At 42.7% G+C, this 13,556-nt stretch overlaps 1 protein-coding gene across 1 annotated transcript; it reads left to right on the top strand.

Moving 5' to 3' along the window:
* The first annotated feature begins 490 nt into the window (after positions 1–490).
* LOC108441322 (excitatory amino acid transporter 3-like) lies at positions 491–12,257 on the top strand. Its single transcript, XM_017720797.2, has 13 exons — positions 491–649; positions 735–826; positions 1,119–1,259; positions 2,844–2,936; positions 3,158–3,272; positions 3,650–3,692; positions 4,991–5,044; positions 6,637–6,821; positions 7,111–7,218; positions 8,032–8,154; positions 9,408–9,602; positions 11,171–11,305; positions 11,676–12,257. The coding sequence occupies exons 2-13, from the start codon at positions 754–756 to the stop codon at positions 11,788–11,790; spliced, it is 1,380 nt and encodes a 459-aa protein (XP_017576286.1). The 5' UTR covers positions 491–649; positions 735–753; the 3' UTR covers positions 11,791–12,257.
* The last annotated feature ends 1,299 nt before the right edge of the window (positions 12,258–13,556 follow it).

The raw sequence follows: 13,556 nt of genomic DNA, 5'->3' as shown, positions 1-13,556 counted from the left end.
AGAGAGTATGACAGTGTGTGTGAGAGGTTTATAGTGAGTGTGAGAGAGTATGACAGTGTGTGAGAGGTTTGATAGTGAGCGTGAGAGAGTATGACAGTGTGTGTGAGAGGTATGATAGTGAGCGTGAGAGAGTATGACAGTGTGTGTGAGAGGTTTGATAGTGAGTGTGAGAGAGTATGACAGTGTGTGTGAAAGGTTTGATAGTGAGCGTGAGAGAGTATGACAGTGTGTGTGAGAGGTTTGATAGTGAGCGTGAGAGAGTATGACAGTGTGTGTGAGAGGTTTGATAGTGAGCGTGAGAGAGTATGACAGTGTGTGTGAGAGGTTTGATACTGAGCGTGAGCGAGTATGACAGTGTGTGTGAGAGGTTTGATAGTGAGTGTGAGAGAGTATGACAGTGTGTGTGAGAGGTTTATAGTGAGAGAGTATGACAGTGTGTGTGAGAGGTTTGATAGTGAGCGTGAGAGAGTATGACAGTGTGTGTGAGAAGCACACTAAATGTCCCCACACACAACTCCCTTCACATAAATCCTTTCATTTGCCTAGACCCGCCCCTCAGCCAGCACCAGTGACTAGTATTGACGGACAGAAGAGTGCAGTCCTCATTAGTTCATCGCAGCGCCTGTGGAGTAGTACAGTAGAGTGAAAGGTGAGAGATAGAAACAGAAATAACACAAAGCATACATGCATCGCTGGCAGGTAAGTCATGGGAATCTGGTTTAATTCCTTTAAAGCAGAAGAAATTGTCTGAAAATGGAACAGCGATTAAAGCCATGTGTAAAGAGGCACGGCCTGCTCTTCACCACCATGTTATCTGCTCTGCTGGGTAAGAACGTCATTTACACTCTTCCACTTCTCTCTCTCCCTCACTCTTGGCCTTCTACAGTTTATTCTTTTTTTCTGTCTATTTGTGTTGCTCAATTTTATAATATAGTTTCCTTCACAATTTGAGTTTTTCCTTTTTACAAATTAAATGTTTTCTTTCGTCTTATTTTTCATCCTTTCTCTTTCAATTTTTATAAAAATCTTTTTTCCTTCAGTTTTTAAAAATATGTTTTCCACATTTTTAAAACTTTTTAGTCTTTATTTTCCCTTTCACATGTTTTTACCCCCCGCAGGGGTAGGTGTTGGTGTGCTGGTGAGGGAATATGGCTCTCTTTCCAGACTGGACCGATATTATTTCAGTTTTCCAGGAGAGATTCTGATGCAAATGTTAAAGATGGTCGTTCTGCCTCTGGTCTTCTCCAGTATCATCACAGGTCAGCCGAACGAGTCTCAGGTCATTTCTCATCATGTATCAGACTTTCGGGATGAGAAAAAAACAACGAACTGCAGAATCAGACAGTTCTACTCAGAGGAAGTCCATAGTACACTAAGTTAATTATTTTTCCACTGTAGTGCCATTTAAAGCAGTAATCATTATACACAACCTATAACGGTGCCAGATGGTCACGAGGAGTGCCTCTAGAGCAGGAGGGTCAAACTCCAGTCCTGAAGAGAGCGACTGTTTATTGCTTAGTTTACAATGTAAAAATCCAATTTTATATCTAGAAAAGTGCATTTTGGGTGATGGGTCATTCTCAGCACTGCAGTAACACTGACGTGGTGGTGGTGTTGGTGTGTGTTACGCTGGTCTGAGTGGATCAGACACAGCAGTGCTGCTGGAGTTTTTAAACACTGGGTCCACTCACTGTCCACTCTATTAGACACTCCTACCTTGTCGGTCCACCTTGTAGATGTAAAGTCAGAGACAACAGCTCATCTGCTGCTGCACAGTTTGTGTAGACCATCCTCTAGTCCTTCATCAGTGGTCACAAATAGCTGCTGGCTGGATATTTTTGGTTGGTGGACTATTCTCAGTTCAGCAGCAATACTGATGTGTCTGATCCACTCGTACCAGCACAACACACACAACCAACCACCACCACATCAGTGTTACTGCAGTGCTGAGAATGATCCACCACCCAAATAGTACCTGCTCTGTGAGGGTCCATGGGGGTCCTGACCACTGAAGAACAGGGTAACAGAGTATCAGAGAAACAGATGGACTACAGTCTGTAACTGTAGAACTACAGAGTGCAGCTATACAGTAAGTGGAGCTGATAAAGTGGACAGTGAGTGGAGAAACAAGGAGGTGGTCATGATGTTAGGTCTGATCGATGTGTATTCCACCTATTTATAATTTGAATAGCAAAAAATAGCAATGAACAGATTAGCTTGCATTCTGATGCACTTGGTCTTCATGTAAGAGTGCTTGGTTCTCTTTATTGAGCAGGATGGAACCGTAACAGTGCTTAGCTAGTTAACATTACTTCAGTAGTGTAGTTACAAAGTGGTTATTGTACAACTAGCAATCGGCGCACAATTGTAGTTGTTCTGGTGCACCATTGACCATGTACTACTTTTGGTGACTTTATCCTCACCTGGAGGAGCAGAGAGTTCATCATTTGCCTTTTAAAAGCATATCTTTTCAGTGATGACAACAGCTAATTGCTGGAGGTTAGGAAACCAGCCTTGCGACCAGAAGGTCTCTGTTTCAATCCCCTGAGCTGACAGTGCTTGACTGAGGTGCCCTTGAGCAATACACCTAACCCCCAACTGCTCCCCAGGCACTGCAGATAGGGCTGCCCACCTCTCCGGGCAAGTGTGCTCACTGCCCCTAGTGTGCGTCTTCACTAGTGTGTATGTGGTGTTTCACTGAACGGATGGGTTAAATGTGGAGGTGAAATTCCCCTGTTGTGGGACTAATAAGGGTCACTTATTATGATTATTATTATATTATTAAATGCTGAATACTGTGTGGTTGCTATAGATGTGTGTAAGTGCTGTTGTTGTTGTTGTAGGTGTTGCAGCTTTACAGTCAGAAGCCTCGGGCAGAATCGGTCTCAGAGCGGTTCTCTACTACCTCAGCACCACCATCATGGCCACTATATTGGGTAACTTTGCAGACCCTCAGAATAACCTGCAGCTCAACACATTTCGCAGATCTATGGAGGCTGAACGTTTGTTGGTCGTTTGACTACAGTGGGGTGAGGGGGAACTGTTTCAGCTGCTTAGCTTCAGGGAATTCCAGTCTGAGAAATGCAAACTCTGTCACTTTAATTTTTTCCCCTTAGTTTATCATTGAATCTGACCCGTTTCCAACGCGCTGTTTCAGGAGTGGTTCTAGTGGTGACTATCAAACCCGGAGAACCCTCACACTCCACCAATGTGGACTTGGCTGGAACATCAGGCAAAGTGTCCACAGTGGATGCCATGTTGGACCTGATCAGGTGATCACATCAGCTTAACTTTTGACCAATCACAGCTACAAGAGGCAAGACAACAGCTACATATCGCTGTTGTTGGAATAAAACCTCGTATCTCAAAAACGGGAACTTTACAGGAGAAGGAAAAAAGCTGCTTTACTTTTAATGTAAGTCAATGGAACCAGACTTCTTTCCAAGTCATTTTGGGTCATTTCTTTTGGTCCATTCATCATGAAATTTACTCACAGTGTAAAGAGCAACAGGTATTTTCAAATTATGTCAAAAACTGAAAACGACAAAAATGGGTTTTGTTCGGACAGCTGTGATATAACACTTTTTTCAATGTTTAATTCCTTACAAATATTTCATTTTTGAACCTGTTTTTATGCTTCGTCTGGCAGAAATATGTTTCCAGATAATCTGGTTCAGGCCTGTTTTCAGCAGGTGAATATGACCGTTAAATTATATCACTTAATAATCTCATGCCTTGTACAGCCACCGTGTGATTACTTATTATTTGCATTCTGGTTTTAGTTCTGTATTGCTGACTGTTCAAATTTGCAATGTATAAAAAATGTATTTGAGTTCATTTTTAAAGATTGTTTTTTTTTGTGATCTGGGCCAATTTCAGCAAAATGCATAGAATATAATACAACTGTCTGTATGACCACAATTAATGATTGGACAGTGAATACAATTATTCAGCCAGTCATGTATTTGTGCTTTGTTTTGGACTGTGGCAAAATCTAATGCATTTCTGCTGAAAATGATTTTAAATATTTGAGCAACATTAACAGTCTTTTAAGCAAACAACCTACATGACTCTACTCAACAGGCAAATGTTACAACTTGTCCCATAGGCATGCTTAAAGTGAGGGGCTGGTTGTAACATTTGCTAAAAAGTCTAGTAAAACAATGAAAAACATTGATGTGGACCAGTTACATTGACTATTGCATCTTGCATGTGACACACACACCAATCAGGCGTAACATCATGACCACCTCCTTGTTTCTACGCTCTTTGTCCATCTTATCAGCTCCACTTACTGTATAGCTGCACTCTGTAGTTCTACAGTTACAGACTGTAGTCCATCTGTTTCTCTGATACTCTGTTAGCCTGTTCTTCAGTGGTCAGGACCCCCATGGACCCTCACAGAGCAGGTACTGTTTGGGTGGTGGGCCATTCTCAACACTGCAGTACCACTGACGTGGTGGTGGTGTTAGTGTGTGTTGCGCTGGTCTGAGTGGATCAGACACAGCAGAGCTGCTGGAGTTTTTAAACACCTCAGTGTCACTGCTGGACTGAGAACCAAAAGTTTCCAGCCAACAGCGTCCTGTGGCCAACACAAACTGTGCAGCAGCAGATGAGCTGTCGTCTCTGACTTTACATCTACAAGGTGGACTGACGAGGTAGGAGTGTCTAATAGAGTGGACAGTGAGTGGACGCAGTGTTTAAAAACTGATCCTGATCAGTGAATAAACACAACTTAGTAGTAAAAACACTGATACTGATACTAAGTCTTCAGGGTGAAAGATCGTCTATCTGACTGCTGTCAAAATACACAGATGACGTTGCTGCAGTAATACATGAAGGGGAAAAGAAGCATGTTGAACTTGAACTTGTTCAACTATATAAAATATCCATGCTACATTTTCCCCCACATTACTTTGTGCCCCTCCCCCCCTTCTACTGTATAAGCTAAATAATTGTAATATAGCAGATGTTTCATGTGTGTCGACAGTACAAGTCAAAACGTGAAGCACTCATCCTTCCAGCGGTGAACGCATCCCAGAATGTGAGTTGTTAATTCTTATATGCTCATTCTTATCAGCTAGAATATTAACCTGGGCTTCTATAATGACTGTAATATATGCATTGCTGCTGCAGTACACTTACAACACTGTTTAGGTAAAATAGATTTAGGACTTTTTGTTGTGTAACTGAGTTTGTGTAACAGTGTTCTTGCATGCACAGCCGGTTTTAGATCTCGAGGTACTGCGAGGGCCATTCCAAAAGCTTCTTTTCTTTTTCTATGTCCTGCTTAAAGAAGTAGTTCTATTTCAAGATCATATTTCTTGAAGCAGTACATGGATTGTTAGGTATGTTTTTGCTCACTGTCAAATCATCAAATCAAATCAAATTTATTTGTATAGCGCTTTTTACAACGGATGTTGTCACAAAGCAGCTTTACAGAATTTCAGAAAAGACAAAGTTTCAACAGGACTGTAAGAATGTACAGAAACCCCCCAGTGGGCAAGTCGGGGGCAACAGTGGCAAGGAGAACCTCCCTAAGAGCTGAGGAAGAAACCTTGGGAGGAACCAGGCTCACCAGGGGGGACCCATCCTCCTCTGGTCAAACTACCTACAAGTGATTATACTACTAATATTAACAGCAGTAATATTGATATTAGGAATAACTAGGAGTCTATGAGAACATCAGCGTAGGGTGGGCAGCTCATCTAAGGTAGGTGGTGGTAGCTGGGGCGTGGGCAGCTGGTCTGAAGTGGGTAGCAGGAGGGCTCGGCAGTCAGTCGTCCTTCAGTGTCCAGCCGGACATATGGGTGATTTTATACTCGGGAAAAAATAAAAAAAAAAAGCAGGTAAATGGAATTAGTTTTGTTCTATCCGTTTGTACATAAACAGGGAATGTAAACATTTACAGAGTGTGGCTAACGACTCCGGCAGATCTGATGTGTCCTGTTGTAAAAGCATATTCTCAGCTTCAGTTACTTTGAAGGTGTCGCATTGGCTTCCAAAATGCTCTGATGCTTAGTGGATTCCATTCATTTATCTATTTGTGCAGTGTTTCCCAAGCCACTGGATGCCACACGACCCCAAAGCTTAATAGATCCACCCCGCTGCTTCACAGTTGGCACGCTGCTCCCTTCATCAAATGCTGCCCCTTCCGTTCTCCAGACATACCATTGATGATTGTGGCTGAAAAGTTCCATGTTTACTTCACCCCTTGTTTCAAAGGTGCCTCTGGCTGATGTTATACTACGTCCTTCAGACATTAACTTTTGTGGTGATGTCACAGATTTTCTTATGATGAATCTTCCATGCAGATCATGTTTGTGCAAGCAATACTGCACACCAGAGCAGTGCACCACCACTCCTGCATCAGCTAAAACTTCCCACAGGTCCTTTACTGTAATGTGGGGGTTTTGCTTTGCCATTCTGTTTAGCAAGCAAGCAGCTCTATCTGAGATTTTTTTTTGGTCTTCCTGGTCTTGCCTTTCATCCACAAATACAAAATAAACTACACAAGTACAGTGTGAGCTTTCAGACACAAAATAATGTGAAATTAAGTCATGAACTGCTACAGATTTTCATTAGGCACAGCATGGATGTAAGGATTTTATGAAGGTTTATGCTTCATGTTTGTAGGTCTCTATGAAGGACTATAAACTGGTGGCCTCATACTCGGACAGCATTAACGTGCTGGGCATCATTGTGTTCTCCATTCTCTTTGGTCTGTCCATCGCTAAAACTGGGAAGCAGGGACGGCTGCTTCTAGAGCTCTTCAAAGCCTTAAATGAAGCTACAATGAAGATTGTGCAGATTATGATGTTGTAAGGATTTAACAAACACAATTTTCCCTCTAACGCCAAATGTAGCCAAATAATGTTCAAAAGGTGAGAGATAATTCAGGTGATAATTGCTAATACTGTTGTTTTAGCTGTATTGATGTACTTTAGTCTGTCTTTATGGATGGTTTGGCTGGTATAAGCGTCCGTTACTTGTCAGCTCCATTAGTCTTGTAGCTCTGGTGCAAAAACCAAAAAAACAAAAAAAATAATTGAAGATATTTAGAAGTGTTGCCTTCAGGCAAAGATGTTTATGCTTGTGTTTCTGTTGTAGCTACATGCCAGTCGGAATTTTATTTCTGATAGCATCAAAAATCATTGAGGTTGAGGACTGGAACATCTTCAGAAAGCTGGGCCTCTATATGCTAACAGTGCTAGTTGGGTGAGTTATTTGCTTTTTCTGAAGGAAACCTTTCCCACATTTAAGTTCCAGGACTGTTTTAGCCACAGTATCTAACATCAGTTCTTCTTTCGTCTGAAAAGTAAAGGAATAGTTTGGCAAGCAATTCAAATTTACAGTTTTATTGTAAGTGTAGTCACTTAGCCAAGGTTAGCACTGTGCTAAGCTTGTGGCTATTAGCTTCCATTCCAGTAACAGCCCTCGGTGATGGTTGCAGTAACTGTGTGCTGTTGAGGTAAGCAGATATCAATGTCAGTACAAAAACCTTCAACCATATGCACATTTTAGGGCGTCCTCTAACTAACGTGAGATTTTAGAAAAGCGGCGTCGGACAAAATGGTCTTGGGTGGTAAAATGGTGCGAAATTCACAATTCCGCTCTTTTGTACTGCATTAATCGCAATTTGTGGACTGTATAAGACAGCAGTGTGCTGCAATCACAGCACTTACTAAACTGGACTTTTATCATCTTTTATTTGGCAAAGAAAAGATTAAGCTCCAGCCTTCATTTCCGAGTTAGGGACCGTCACAAAATTACCTTAACAAAATTAAAAATGTAAAATACAAGTCCTGGTTAGATTCTATTAGTCCTGGTTAGCCATTTTATCATTCCAGTACAAGTTTTCCCTTAATTTGATTAAATAATGTGAATTTGGTTCAGGCTATGATTGAGACCATATCACTCAAAAAAAATTATCTGCAATGACTTGGTCAGTTCTGAATACAGTGAAACAACCTCCTTGATTGATGATTGTAGTAGTAGATCTGTTTCACACGTCTGTGATTGTTCAAGCAGTTTGGTGATTCACTCCATGGTGGTGCTGCCTTTGCTGTATGTGCTGGTGGTCAGGAGGAACCCGTATAAGTTTGCCTGGGGGATGGCTCACGCTCTGCTGACTGCACTGATGATCTCATCCAGGTACTGATTTTAAATGCTTTTAGCTGACATTGATGTGGACCAGTTACATTGACTATTGCATCTTGCATGTGACACACACACCAATCAGGCGTAACATCATGACCACCTCCTTGTTTCTACGCTCTTTGTCCATCTTATCAGCTCCACTTACTGTATAGCTGCACTCTGTAGTTCTACAGTTACAGACTGTAGTCCATCTGTTTCTCTGATACTCTGTTAGCCTGTTCTTCAGTGGTCAGGACCCCCATGGACCCTCACAGAGCAGGTACTGTTTGGGTGGTGGATCATTCTCAGCACTGCAATACCACCGACATAGTGGTTGTGGGTTAGTGTGTGTTGTGCTGGTGCGAGTGGATCAGACACAGCAGTGCTGCTGCAGTGTTTAAACACTGTGTCCGCTCTATTAGACACTCCTCCCTTGTCAGTCCACCTTGTAGATGCAAAGTCAGAGATGACAGCTCATCTGCTGCTGCACAGTTTGTGTTGGTCATCCTTCAGTCCAAGTCTCTTGTCCTTCATCAGTGGTCACAGGACGCTGTTGGCTGGATATTTTTGGTTGGTGGACTATTCTCAGTCCAGCAGCGACACTGAGGTGTTTAAAACCTCCAGCAGCACTGCTGTGTCTGATCCACTTGCACCAGCGCAACACTAACACACCACCTCTACGTCAGTGTTACTGCAGTGCTGAGAATGATCCACCAACCAAATAGTACCTGCTCTGTGAGGGTCCATGGGGGCCCTGACCACTGAAGAACAGTGTAAAAGGCGGTAACAGAGTATCAGAGAAACAGATGGACTACAGTCTGTAAATGTAGAACTACAAAGTGCAGCTATATGTGCAGTCATGGACTGGAGGTTAGGGAACTGGCCCTGTGGCCAGAAGGTTGCCGGTTCAATCCCCAGTGCCGACACTCCATGACTGAGGTGTCCTTGAGCAAGACACCTAACCCCCAACAGCTCCCTGGGTGCCGTGGATAGGGCTGCCCACCGCTCTGGGCAAGTGCCCCCTAGTGTGTGTGTGTGTGTATTCACTAGAGTGTATGTGGTGTTTCACTTCACAGATGGGTTAAATGCAGAGGTGGAATTTCCCCATTTGTGGGATAAAAAAAAAAGTATCACCTATACAGTAAGAGGAGCTGATAAAATGGACAATGACCATAGAAACAAAGAGGGGGTCATGATGTTACGCCTGATCAGTGTATACCTCACAGTAACTCAGTACCATCATGTTCTCCTTCATGTCTGTCCCTCAGCTCAGCTACGCTACCGGTAACTTTACACTGTGCAGAGCACAACAATCGCATCGATAAGCGCATCACTCGCTTCATGCTGCCCATCGGAGCCACCATCAACATGGATGGAGCTGCTCTCTACGAGGCTGTGGCCGCCGTCTTTATCGCCCAGATCAACAACTATGCGCTTGACTTTGGCCAGATCACCACTATATGGTAAAATGACTTTTGATTTCTCAGTAACATCTAACAGATAAGCTGAGGTGACTGTATAATACCACCATCCAGTGCCAGACCAAATCCGTAAAGTGAAAACATCTCATTGGCTAATTATTTTGTTTTCCTGCAAATGTTAGTACATGGTTACTAATACAGTAGTAATAGTGGCATGTGCAAAAGTTGGTTGAGTCTCAAAATTTGACTCGCTTGGTCTTAATTGACTCTGATGTACTGGTTAGGCAGGTCATTATGTATTAGAAATTGTCAGCATAACAAATTCTCTGACTCGTCGCACTTTGTTTAAACACTCCGCAACCAAGGGCTCCTCCAAGCAGCTGACCAAGGATCTAAAAAGTAAGCTAGATGATGCCTACAAAGCAGGACAAGTCTATAAAAATGTATGAAACGCTTAAAGCATACAATTTCCACAGTCCGAAATATGAAGAAAGTGGCAGGTAAGGGGAACTGTTGAAGACAAGACAGGATCTGGAAACTCTTACATAGAACTGCTCATATCCTTGCCAAAAAAGGCAAAGCAAAACCCCCACATGACAAAGGACTTGTCAGGTAAACCTTCCTCCAGATGAGTGGTGGTTACACTGCGCAGCACTGCTTTCACAAAACGCGATCTCCGTGGAAGAATCATCAGTAGGAAACTTATTTGGGGCAACATCTAAAGTTCTTAAAACTGAAATCTTTCCAAGAAGGGCATTCAGTCACTTTAAATGTGTGTCGGCTCTCCCTTTAACGCTGCAGGGAACGACGGTTCAGGTCTCAGGCAAGTCGCCCAGGGAGCCCAGCAGGTTTAGTCCCTTAGGAAAGTCGAGAGAGAGAGGGGGAATAAAAGAAAAGAAAACAAGAGATATAAGTTCAGGCACCGCCGCTGGAATGGAAGCCACTCACCGGCTGATCTTCTGATGTCGCTTCTTATGGAGCCGGCTCCGCCGAGGTGAGCCAGCGCGTGTGGTGAACTCATTGGCGGCTGGGCGTGCGGTGTTTGGGACTCCAGCCCTGTAGCCATGTGGCCACCGGCTGTCCACAACTCGTGATGCTCGGTTTTGACAGCTGTTGTCAGAGCCTAGGACAGCTGCCTTTGAACTTGGCAAGGGCCCCGGAGCCACCAGTGGTCACTATATCCAGATAAAACTTTCGGAAACGGGTTCTGTGGACTGATGAAGTAAATAAATGAGCATTTTCACATCAACTCTACAGTAGAGCACGACGTGAAGCAGAAGACAATGATATTCAGTATGAGATGTTTGAAGCACTGTAGACTGGCAGGAAAATATTTGAGCGAAGTCAAACTCCACAAGTCAGTAGAGCGCGATGTGCCCTGGATCACATCGCCAGCCTTCAGGAAACTGGTCATGTGGGCCATGAAATCACCAGGCTCCTCACCTGTTGTCGTCTTTGAGTCCATGTTTGGTGTTTAATGATTACACAATCCAGGACTCGTCGACATCAAGCTTAAAACATCACTGAGCTGGAAAGTCGACTATTTGACTAGTCTGTGCAAACCCTGGTCCTAACACGTGATCTGTATATGTCCTGCTGCTGTGTCACAGCATAACAGCGACAGCAGCCAGTACAGGAGCAGCAGGAGTGCCCAACGCCGGGATGGTCTCCATGATCATCGTCCTGTCCGCCGTGGGGCTTCCTATAAACGACGTCACCCTGCTCCTCATAGTGGATTGGGTGCTGTAAGTGACTTTTATGTATGTAACTACTGTCCCCTGAATGAAGAGTGGGCAAGGGCATAACCTTAATGTGTGATGGAGTGGACAGTAAATGGGATGTTGGTGCATACATGTTAATAATAGCAGCGTCAGCTACAAAACTAGCTGTTATTGCCTTAGGGACTTTTATACCAAGTAATATTTCTGAAACTCATCACTATCGACTCTCGCCATTCTAGTTTCCATTATGGTACACTTAAAAAAAATAAATGAGGTTGGTGACCACTGAGGGGGCTAGCATTAGTGACCTACCTTGCTCTTAACAAAGTCATTGTTCTAAAAAAGACCATCATGACATGTGCAAATACAGAAGCTCCTCCCTCTTTTCCGACAGTGATCGGTGCCGAACAGCCGTCAACATTCTAGGCGATGCTTTTGGAGCCGGAATCGTGGAGAAGCTCTCGCAGAAGGAGCTGGAGATGACGGCAGGAATTAAATGTGAACTATGATTGTTTTTTACTTAACAATATTTTTCATCTCAGAAATGTTGGGAATGCTTTCCATTAAAGCCACTGATTTACTGCATCAAACAAATGGTTCTTCAAGGGTTCTTTAATACAGAAAATGGCTGATATCATAACAGAACCCTTTTTGGTTCTAGATAGGACCTTTTTGGAAAAGGTTCTGTTCTTTGAGTGTCCATGGTTCTATTTAGAAGAGTTTTCTTTACCGAAGAACCCTTGAAGAACCATGTTTCTAACAGTATATGGATAGATATGGTCTATGCATTAGTGCTGACCAACCCTGTCCGCATTGTCATGTCACTTAATTTCTTTATCTCAATTTTTCTTATTGTCATTTCCCTCTATATTTATCAGCTCTGTGTGCTGTAGCAGTGGACACTACCTTCTGTTGATTTGCAGTGGTGGACAGTGGTGGTAACTGAGTAACTGAGTAAATGTAATTAGTTTCTGTACTTTAGTATTTTTGGTGTATCTGTACTGAAGTTTCTCCTTCAGTCTTTCTCCTTTCACTCCACTACATTTCAGAGTCTAATATCCGACTTTTTCCTCCTACATTCTGAGAAATCTGTCGCTCCTTTTGGTTTCTGTGTGTATAAAAACGTAACATGTCAAAACGAAAGAAGCGCAAAGCCAGAGCACCAATCAGGGCCCAGCGGTCACTTTGTTTAGAGCTGGTTTTGACCTGTTGGTCATACCGACCCAGTGCAGCACGCGGTTCAACGTCAGCGCAGCAGCGTAAAACTTTGGGAGAGTCTGTTCAACATAAATGATGAACTAACCTAACTTTGTGTAAATAGAGCTCAATATAGAAATATGTCCACATATGCAGTCGAGACTGACGCGGCTTTTTTCTGAATTTCTACAAACACCAGTTCATTTTATAGTAAATGAGTTTGGGCTGGTTTATGTTTATGAACAGACGCCTACAGATCAACATAGTAAAGGAGCTCATCTGTGATCCTGAGTTTAAAGCCAGTTTTTATTCAACTTAAACTTGGAACTAAGTTGTAAATAAATCTGAAACTGAAACTTTGCTTGTGTGTAAAAAGTGATTTCAGAGCCACTCGGTTCTCCCTGATGGAAACTGTTTACCTTCAGTGTTTTGTGCTTCTGATCATTTTAATAGACGTCAGCGTCACTAATTAATGACGTTCTATTAAAAGACTGGTTTACCAAGAGAGACGCTGGAGGACTTTCACCTGAAATGAGTTCATGAAGCCAGTCTGGTTATAAAAATGATAACAGGACATCAGAGCCAGAATTACTCTTTTAGTACTTTTACTTTATACTTAAATACATTTGAAGGTAAATACTTTAGTACTTTTACTCAAGTGGAGGTCTAAAGGGAGGAACTTCTACTTTTACTGGAGGAATATTTTACCTTGGGTGCCTCTACTTTAACTGGAGTACAGGGTTTGTGGACTTCATCCACCTCTGATTATTTGTCCAACAACCCATTAGAAGCAGTTACTGTACGTTTAGTGTGCTTTTACAAGTGCTTTGCTATTAGGATAAATAACGGACCCTGAATTAAAAGCCATACAACTCCGTATACCACATCTGTGTTTGTGGAAGAGGCAGTATTTTATTATGATGTGCATTTGATTAAAAAATGACAGACAAAACTCTGACCTCGGGGTCTAGGATTTCTGCCAAGATCACTTTTTTTAAGGAAAAGTTGTCTGACCAACCCAGTCACTTCAGCAAGTCAGAAAAAAACACCCAGTATAAAGGTTAGCTAATGTTACCTT

Source organism: Pygocentrus nattereri, chromosome 22, assembly GCF_015220715.1.
Source record: "Pygocentrus nattereri isolate fPygNat1 chromosome 22, fPygNat1.pri, whole genome shotgun sequence".
In the NCBI taxonomy this organism is placed as follows: domain Eukaryota; kingdom Metazoa; phylum Chordata; class Actinopteri; order Characiformes; family Serrasalmidae; genus Pygocentrus; species Pygocentrus nattereri.
This window is presented reverse-complemented; position numbering and strand designations above follow the sequence as displayed.

What these genes read in the sequence shown, in the direction of transcription:
- LOC108441322 (XM_017720797.2), top strand. Translation starts at nt 754, where the DNA reads ATGGAACAGCGATTAAAGCCATGTGTAAAGAGGCACGGCCTGCTCTTC. An exon ending in CATCATGGCCACTATATTGG is followed by an intron (nt 2,937 to 3,157) that starts GTAACTTTGCAG and finishes GCGCTGTTTCAG; the next exon opens with GAGTGGTTCTAGTGGTGACT. An exon ending in TTCAGGCCTGTTTTCAGCAG is followed by an intron (nt 3,693 to 4,990) that starts GTGAATATGACC and finishes GTGTGTCGACAG; the next exon opens with TACAAGTCAAAACGTGAAGC.